General features: G+C 38.3%; 2 protein-coding genes across 2 annotated transcripts in view; both read right to left on the bottom strand.

Moving 5' to 3' along the window:
• LOC104749513 (RNA polymerase II C-terminal domain phosphatase-like 3) overlaps nt 1-4,685 on the bottom strand; it is an 11,105-nt gene extending 6,420 nt beyond the window's left edge. Inside the window, exons 1-9 of the mRNA XM_010471156.2 lie at nt 3,669-4,685; nt 3,380-3,515; nt 3,250-3,305; nt 3,094-3,154; nt 1,645-2,979; nt 939-1,565; nt 718-864; nt 370-638; nt 173-284 (exon numbers count right to left, since the gene is read on the bottom strand). Coding sequence (XP_010469458.1) covers nt 173-284; nt 370-638; nt 718-864; nt 939-1,565; nt 1,645-2,979; nt 3,094-3,154; nt 3,250-3,305; nt 3,380-3,515; nt 3,669-4,282 — 3,357 coding nt within the window. The 5' untranslated portion in view covers nt 4,283-4,685. The remainder of the gene's footprint in view (nt 1-172; nt 285-369; nt 639-717; nt 865-938; nt 1,566-1,644; nt 2,980-3,093; nt 3,155-3,249; nt 3,306-3,379; nt 3,516-3,668) is intronic.
• LOC104749512 (trihelix transcription factor ASR3-like) lies at nt 7,114-8,917 on the bottom strand. Its single transcript, XM_010471154.2, has 3 exons — nt 8,150-8,917; nt 8,002-8,037; nt 7,114-7,587 (listed from the first exon to the last, which is right to left on the bottom strand). Exons 1-3 carry the CDS (start codon nt 8,745-8,747, stop codon nt 7,289-7,291), a joined length of 933 nt encoding a protein of 310 aa, XP_010469456.1. The 5' UTR covers nt 8,748-8,917; the 3' UTR covers nt 7,114-7,288.

Raw genomic sequence — 9,329 nt, 5'->3', positions numbered from 1 at the left:
CGTTGCTCGGAAGCTAAAATATGTCTCACATCTACTTCGTCTAGTGAAGTGTTCGAGAAGAAACTTTTATGTATTTTCTCAATGACCTGTACAGTGAAACCATGTCATGATGCTGACATCCAAAACGACTAGTAGAGAATAACATAACAAGGTGTATAGATAAAGTGCAGACCGCTAATGAAGATGCCAATGTGCCCTCTTCAGGTACCTCATCACGATCTAACTCAAGAAGAGAGGGACCCAGAAGCCCAAATTGTCGTCTACTACAAGGAAAATAAAGATATCTGCCACAAAAAGATAATTAACATCAGCCTACAAATATTATACTAGTCTCATGTTAGTCAATAGTCATAGTGCGAAAGATAATACCTTTCAACAGCTATTAAATTCATTTTGTTATGAGGCCACACTCGGACAGAGTCATCTATGATCACCACAGACGATTCCATACCCATAACTCCTTCTAAATCTTTGCTCTTAGGTCCTCGTTCGTCTCCATCAATGGGATCTCCATCATCTCCTTTCGATATGACTCGTCCATTAAAGAGAACCCCTTTGGGATCAAGCAGTTTGGCCATCTCTGTAGCATACAATGTGTTGCCCATTGTGTAAAGATGTAACTCGTACAGCTTGCTAGCCTGAAATTCACAAGAAAAGTTACATTAAAGTCTTTGCACACAGATTTAAACAGCAAGCAAATATTATTAACTGTGTCACCTTCTCTAAAAAATTCCAAATCCCTGGTCTCAATTTAGTCCACATTCCCATGTGGGGAAAGCGAAAGAGATGTCTATGTGGTTTCTCACGATCTTGTTCTTCCTTCTTCCTTAATATCTCCTCATGGCGGGATTCAACTTCATTAAACTGAAAACGACAAAAGTAACAACTTTAGAAAGAATATAAGAAAATTAATCAAACTAGAAGGGAGATAAACTAACCTTAGCTGAATTGAGAAGGGTGTGGTCTATATCCAAGACAAGAGAGAGCTTTTGAGATGCAAACATTTTCTTCTGTTCCTCTAACCTCCGAACTCTCTCTCTTTGAATAGCTACTCTCTCCATGTCATCATACCCTTCAAACAGGTGTTCCACATCTCCCCAACTGTTCATCGATAGGGTGGGACCAGCTGCAGCCGTTACTGATGTGGGTGAGACTGTGACACCCTCTTCCTGGCCGTTGGGATTTGAAGGATTATGTTTAACATCTCTTTCCGTCTTAAGCTCTACTGACTGCGTCGTTTCTGGGGGATTGCCAACTTGTTGTGATACAACAACCATATCAGCAATATTTTTCAGGTTTTTGGTGAATTGAGTTGAAAAATCTGGTGTCTTTCCACCCGAAATTTTCATTTTGCCGGTACCATTCTGGCTAATATTTTGCCTTGGCACAAGCTGGGAAGGTGTTTCTAAGTCTTCTTTCTTACCCTTAATAGTAAAGGTTCCCATTGTAGAGGACTCATTAACTTTGGACTGTTTTTCCACCAAAGAGTCTGTTCTTTGAAGAGTACTTCCATGCAGGATTCGGCGAGGATCACGAGGTTTCATGCGTATGCTTCCAGATTCATCCTGAAGGATAAAAAATGAGTTAGTTGGAGAAAAATTGAAAGAAAAGGTTCTACAATCCGTTTATATAAAGGATACTCACTGAGGGGGAGTTTTGGGAAGAATCTTGAATTACTCCTGGCTTTGAAGAATTAGCAGCTAAAGCATTTGATGCGGATACACTAGACGGTGTCGATACCCCTGATGGTCCGGAAGAGCCAGGAAGTTGAGCTGCTCTTCTTGGATCCATGGGCTTCTGAAGAGCTTTTTCAGGTACCTTTTGCCTTTCACCCATTTTAAGGAGATTCAATAGCATTGTAGGATTTACTGCAATATCCTTCAGAAGAGATTGCAATGATGCAGCGTCAATTGAAGCTGTCGGTACTTTTTGGCTCACAGAAACAGCACTAGTGGGCATAACACTTGTTGTCATAGATGTTACACCGTTCTCAATTAGCCTGGGCTTGGTGTGCACTTTTGGAAGTTCTGATGATTCTGTATCCTCTAGCCAGCCACCAACTCCAGCTGCTTTTGGTGCATCCATATCACTCTTTTGTCTTTTCCATGCAGGCCCATCAATAAACAGTTCATCAGCGGCTTTTTGCTTTCTTGGGTTCACCAATTCTGCAGAAAGCTCTACTTTTGAAAGATTTCTGGCATCGCCGGACGAGTACGAATTAATAGTCACATTGGCAACATCAGGTTTCGCAAGCCGTAGTCTTGGATCTCGACTCTTTGCAGCAGGTTTCACTGTTTGATCAACTGCAAGAACTGTTTGCGTAGCACCAGTTGGCGCAGAAATAGCATGAACTGACAGATGATGCGGTGGAACAGTACTAGATACAGCATTTGCAACAGGCATGCTTCTAGAACTGAAATTGGAGGGTAGAGGAACGTCTTGCCCATAAATTAGGAGAGTCCCCGGATTGGTGCCCCTAACAACAGAACTAGAAACCTCTCCACCAATGTCTCCATTGCCATCATTAGGTTCTCCTGATGGTGTTGGGCTTGGAAGGTCATCTGTCTTAAATACTGAATTAAGACCAAACTTTTTCTGGTAGGTCGAAACTGCTTTAAGGGCATCACTCTCATATGGATAGACTTTGGCACCTTCAGACGTTTGGCTCTCTCTACCAACGGGAAAACCTGGTTTAACCATTGTATGGCGAACATTTACTGGTAAACTTGGTGTTGTTTCCCTTGTGGGAGATGGAAGGCTGTCTGCATCATGATCCTTATGAAGGTCTAGCAGAGGTAGCATAGGAAACCTACTCCTTACGTAGGAAGCTCCTCGATGGGTTCCTTCTGAAGACTGCTTTTTGACAAGAAACGAATCACCATTACTTGTCAGAGTCATTCGAGTAACATTCTCCTCACTGCTGGTTCCAGCATAAAGTGCAATGGCAGAACGACGTAAATTCTGATTCATGGCCTCTATCTGCAAAACCAAGACATGTATTTATGTAAGAGAGAAAGCACTCTTCCCAAAATTTGGAACAGTGGAAAAGATTTTGACTTCTGCTAATTCAACAGGCGAGCTAAAGGCACACACCTCATTTTTCTGGTAGGATGAGAGAAACCGGGAAAAATGGTCATTTACAAGAGTTAGCAATCTGCACAAGAAAAACCAAAAAAAGTGTATAAGCAATCTAAGGACTTTAGCATGTTTAATCAAAGGTTGGCGCAAGAAAACACGCTTAAAAGCAACCTTGACATAGTCTCCTTATTAAGCTCCTTGGAAATATTATCCAGCGAGCAAAACACCTGATATAAAAGAAAAGAGATTAGTTACATGGAATCCGAAAGTAATATAGCATTAAGTAAAAGAGTAGCCATACAGAGTTTATGGTTTGAAGAGAAGCAAATGACAGTTGAACTAAAGTATCCCTCTTCGGAAAATCATCATTATCTGAAACCAGCTCTCGCAAAGACTCCAAAGCCCCCAAAAGTTTAGAACAAACTCCTTCAAATGCTCTGAAAGGAAACCAAAAATAAATTAAAGCATGGACAAACAAAAAAAAAAAAAAAAACATCAGTCATCAACTCCAAGAGATGTTTAAAATTTTTCATCATCATCATCAAGTAATTGAGACCCATCAGATCTCTCCATTCTCTAGATAGACTTACGTCTGTGCTTCTACCAACGAAGTACTCTCCAATACCCCACGGATGAGTTTCACTTTGTTCTCCAAATCTCTCTCCTTCAGAATACGATCATCATCAACTTCATTAACACTTGTCAAAAAGACAGATTCAGTTACCTCCTCAACTCTTGCGACCAAATTCTCATCAGAAGCAGAGTCCACCAAATCAATCTCACCTTCCTCCAACTCTCCTTCCTCTTTCTCATCACCACTATCTTCAGTCACAATCTTATCACTCTCTCTGGGTTCATAATCCATTCCCAAGCCTTCATTGAGAGGCTTGTTCTTCACAGCATTAGCCCAAGCAAGATTAGATAAACCCGAATTCACATATCCACAATAACCAGGATACTGATGAAGCAAATCCTTCATTGTCCAAACCCTAGGTTTGCCACTAGAACCACCAACAACTCTTGCTCCATCGATATTGACGTCTCCGCCAATATCGGCCACAGTAGTATTCAGCGTAACAACTTCAATCGAAGTGTTACCCGAATCAGGAATCTCACCTTCCTCTACATCACCCCATACCATCAAATTGTCATCGTTGCCCATTCGAATTAGGGTTCTAGAACAACCAGATCGAGCCGCAAGCATGTAAATCTCAACACTTTTGATCGAAACCCAATCCAGAAAACAAGAATCTGAATTCAAAAAATCGCCCCCTCTTTTCTTTTTTTTTTAGTCCCGGTTTAGAGAACAGATCTCCAAATCGGAAAAATTAGGGTTCTTCTCCAATTTAACGATTCAAACCAAAAAAAAAAACAGAGATCCAAGTTTAAGGAAAAGGTTAATCAATTTAACTTTTTCTTTTTCGCAAAGCTTTTTCCCAGTTGCAAAATATTCTCGATCCGAGATCCAACCTTCGAGAAACAAAAGAGTTTTTCTTCTCCAAAATCCCAATTTTGAGAGATTGTTTCGAAACTTGGAAGCAAAATGAGAGAAATAGAGACGAAAGAGAGAAAAAAGAGAATCTAATTGAGTTTAATCTGGACCGTACACGTCAGCGATCCGAATGAGGTAAAATTATGTCAGGACGACGTATGATTTGCGGCAGATGAGGGATATGTTAAATGACCACAACAGACATATATCTCTCTCTGTGATTTTTTTCCTTCTTTTACCAGTCACGAGTTATGTGTCCTATGATGATCCCAATCCAAGTCTTTGACTTCAAAAAGTTGTTCAGTTAACTTACCACTCTTATCTAATAAGGAAGCAGAGGTTCGTACGTCCTAAGTTTTAGTACTACTCTGTACTCACGTACACTTGTTCCTTCGGTCAAAACACGTTGCGGCTTTTATGTAATTGTTACTTGTCTTTTTTTTTTATTATATAAATCTGAAACTTGGAACTCTCTCCATCCTTCTGCCACATCAGCAATAATAGAGAAAGTGCCACATGTTCATCATTCTTTATGTCGCTTGACTGATACTTTTCTGTCTTCTTTTACTTGATTTTTGTAGTAACTCACACTTTGACCCTTTTCGTTTTCTCTGCTTCGTTTTCTCTTGCTTTATTAACTGCTCTTTTATAATATCAATAGTCTACAATACCACCACCACACACATATACTAAGGTTTATTAACACACATGCTCCCTCCTTGACAACAAACTGGAATCTTAGTTAAGATGAAAGTTAAAGCATCTAAAATAAGTGAATTACTACCAAAACCCTATAAAAAAGCTGAATAATCAATAACATAGTATCCAGAAACCAAGCAATGCGCTCAAAAGCACTTATTTAGTATGAAACACAGAAAAAAAAAAAATGCAACTGCAAGTGGAAGATAGATAAGAGAGACTGAGGAGATGCAGATACGTTTATCTATATGAATCACTTAGAGAGATGAAATTACTTAGAGATGATGGATTGTAAAAGGTTCCTCGTTCGAGACCCTGAGAAATCCTTCGGACAGCTACGAACGAGCCTTCTCTATCATCCATCTCACAATTTCGTTTTGCCTGGTTTTTTTTGTAGTGACCGAAGATGTGGAAGATGAAAGTCAACTACAGAGAAAGGAGAACTTGAAGATCAAGCAGACAAGCATATTCAGAGAGTACTCTTTTCAAGAAATCACCTATAAGACTTGGCTTTAGAACTTCCTAAAGAAAGAAAATTGTCTTATACTAATGTTAAGACAATCTTAACATCATCTAGAAATTGTCTAACTGGAATTGATTAGTATGCTTATTGTTCCAAATAGCTGATGGGTACAACTTGTGGCTTTGTAAGCTTCTCAAGAGTCTATATCCACACATGAACGAACTTATATTGGTTGTAACTGTTTATTTTTTGTAGCTTACCTATGCTATGTTAATGCATTAGTAATGATTTTTATCTTTTGCTTAAAATAGATTACAATTTAGTTTCTTAATTATGGGCATGCTATGTTTTGCTTATTGTTTTCTTTAATTATTCCTATATTTCTTGCTTTGATATGGTGTATCAGATTCGAAAAAAAAACAAATTCTTATATGGCAGGAGTCATGAATATATAGAGGAAGATGTTTAATTAGTTCTTCTAATTATAGTTTGTAAGTGATTATAACCATTCTCATTTGATAACAAACAAGAAAAATGAAAATTCTCTCTTAAGTTTACATTGTTGTGTTGTTCATTCTCTGCAAACTTTTTTTTTCTATGAATCTATCTGCTCAACTATACTCAAGATTGCAAGTTCATTCTCACTATGGCGAACGTTAAAGATTTTGTCTTTGAGTGGTGTTGTTTCTAAATATTTATTTTATGTATTTAGGGCCGGTATCAATGTTGTTAAATGTAATCTTACTATAGAATAAAAAGAAACTGGTCATTTTGTGTTTGATTCTTAAGAGGTAGAATAGATTATGAGACTTGGGAATTGGCCAAATTTACTATAGTTTTTTTCGTACAGTACTAGAGAATAAGAAGATTAAATCATGTGTGGTGGCTACTCCAAATTTTCAGTCACATGATATGATATTGATCACCATGGTTTGTGCTTTCATTTTTTACTACTCAATATACGATATAATATTGACAGTAAAAATGTAATTGTTCATATCACCAAAAGATAACCCGGGCAGTCTAGTTAATTATAATTTTTCTTAGTTATTTTCTCGACAAAAGCATCTGAAAATTATATATAGCAGAAGATGGGAAAGGTTAAAAGAGAACAACAAAAATTATGATACAGTACAATCAACTCTGAAGTCCGAACCCTGAAGCTGTTTGACAGAACAAAAAAAAATGTGTAATAAGAATTGTTTTATCATAGCAAAATTATTTAACATGTTTTAGGGTCTACAGAATTTTACAAAAAACAAAATAAGATAAAAGCAGAAATTGTCCGCAAAGTTCATGTTTTATGTTTGAATGGAACAATAAATCATCAAACCCATCAAGATGTCCGAATCAGTCCAAAGGGCAAAACAAATACAACTAATGTCCTAAAAAACCGTATAAATCTCAATGTTTATATAAGATGTGTATAGCCTCTCTTGTGGTGGCATCAATATTCAATCACCACCAATGGTGGTAAATGGAAGAAAAAAAGAAGAAGAAGAAGAATGAGAAGTAATGTAGAAGCGCAATATACGACTAACTTTTACTATATATATCTACAACTTATCTGCGATTTTCGTAACAGCATCTGCGAGCTTGTTGAGAACAGCGACTAAGCTATCACCGTGATCTTTTCTTTGCTCTCTGTCTAGTTTCAAGTTTAAATTCTGAACCTCAAGCTGTGCCGCCAACAACTGCCCGTTTCTTTCAAGTATCTTTATCAACTGATTCTGCATCTTCTTTGTTTCTCCTTCTTCTTTTTCACCAGTAGATGTTCGTTTACGCTTTCTCTCTTCTTGTGATGTCGATCCACCTTCCACATTTGCTCCTTCTGGATGCTTCTCTTTCACTCTACCTTCAAATTCAAAAATCAACTCTTAGGTGATAAACAAGATAAAGAAAAACGAAAAGATCCCACACCAAAAACTATATTTTTAAACTAGCAATTAGTGATGCATTTGGTATTACGAAACCATCTCACTTAGATGACAACATATCCCACATAACTACTTAGAGCTCTAAGACTAGATCAAAGCAAAAATGGAGATGTAACACACACACGCACACAAATAAAAATGTATAAAATCCTCCAAACCAAACCATAACTTTCTTTGCAAACCACTAAGACCCTACACTTATTGACACATTTTCCGTAAAGTCTTTGTACCAAGTCCAAGCTTATATTAAATGAGAGGATCGGCCGGTCCATGTTACTGGTTCGAATCCAAGCAGGAACGATCTAATGAGAATAACAAAACAAAAAACAAACCTTGATCTGCTTCACAAGCTTCTTGCTTCTCCTTGTCTACAACATCATCATACAAACAATTTGAACTTTCAATAAGCATTGGACTCATGCATGGTGATGATCTGATGACCCTAAAACAAAAAAGACTAAAACTTTGATCTGAGTTTACCAGAAACTGATTTGGGTACCGGAGTCGAATTCAACTTATTCAGCCGATCAAAATCAGGCAACAACCCCTCCTCCGAAGCCGACGCCGGAGCCAACCCAAGAGCAAGAGTCGGAACCGCCGTAGAAGGAATGACACCACCATCAACAATATCATAAACCTCCTTATCGAAAAAACCAGGAAGCTTCTTCTCTCTACGAACATCGTTCCTCATAACCCAATAAGACTCCGTCTCTTCTTTAACCTGAGACTCCCATTCTTTAATCTTCTTATAATCTCCCGCCAGATTGCTCCATCTTTTCCGGCACTGAACCGGCCCACGGTTAACCCCGTGGCGTCTGCAGTAAGAAGACACGGAAGCCCATTTAGGCTCCAGTTGACCCGACCCGAGAGCCATACCCGCCGCTCTCCCCCGCCGGACTCTGTTCTCCGCCACTCTCTTCCCCTGAATCAGCACGAGAATCTCTTGCCTCGTCCAACGAGGAAGCCTCGCCGTTTTAACGCCGTCATCTCCACCGTCATTAGACGGCGCACTACTGTTCTCTCCACCACCGCCGTCAACGGCGCTCACTCCTAATCCTAACTGTTGTTCCAGAGCCATGCAAACGGAATATTCCCTTCCCCTTTTTTTTTGTTTTCTCCGTTTTGAAACGGGTTTAGACTTAACGGCGTTATATCGAAAACATACCGTTACGGCCTTAGCGCCGGAGATTGAGAGAGAGAGAGAGAGAGCAAAATGAACGAGAGGAAGAAATGATTTTATTTCATTAGATAATGACTTTTTGTGGATACTAATCATTTTATTTTTTTGGAATTTGTTAACTTAAAAACTGTAGATAAATTGACCCTTAAAATCGTCTTATTTAATTTCGTCCCTTAACACAGTCTTAGGGTCCATGTAGAAGTAAGTTGAATTTTTAAGGGCATAATAAAATCAAAGTAGACCGTAATCTTTAATTCCTTGAAGTCCAATTAGGGGTTACTTGCTATTGATATGGCTGTGTTGTTTGATTTTTATTTTATTTGACACATCACTATCATCACTTCATTTTCTAAGGCTTAGATTCACTCTTAAAACAAAAAAGCTACATATATTTTTATGTTAGATAATGCACATATTTATAATTTGATTTCAAAAGTTCATATTGATAGGTTGTGTGTAGATAATTTGTGGAGGGGGGGG

This window comes from Camelina sativa, chromosome 16 (genome assembly GCF_000633955.1).
Source record: "Camelina sativa cultivar DH55 chromosome 16, Cs, whole genome shotgun sequence".
In the NCBI taxonomy this organism is placed as follows: domain Eukaryota; kingdom Viridiplantae; phylum Streptophyta; class Magnoliopsida; order Brassicales; family Brassicaceae; genus Camelina; species Camelina sativa.
This window is presented reverse-complemented; position numbering and strand designations above follow the sequence as displayed.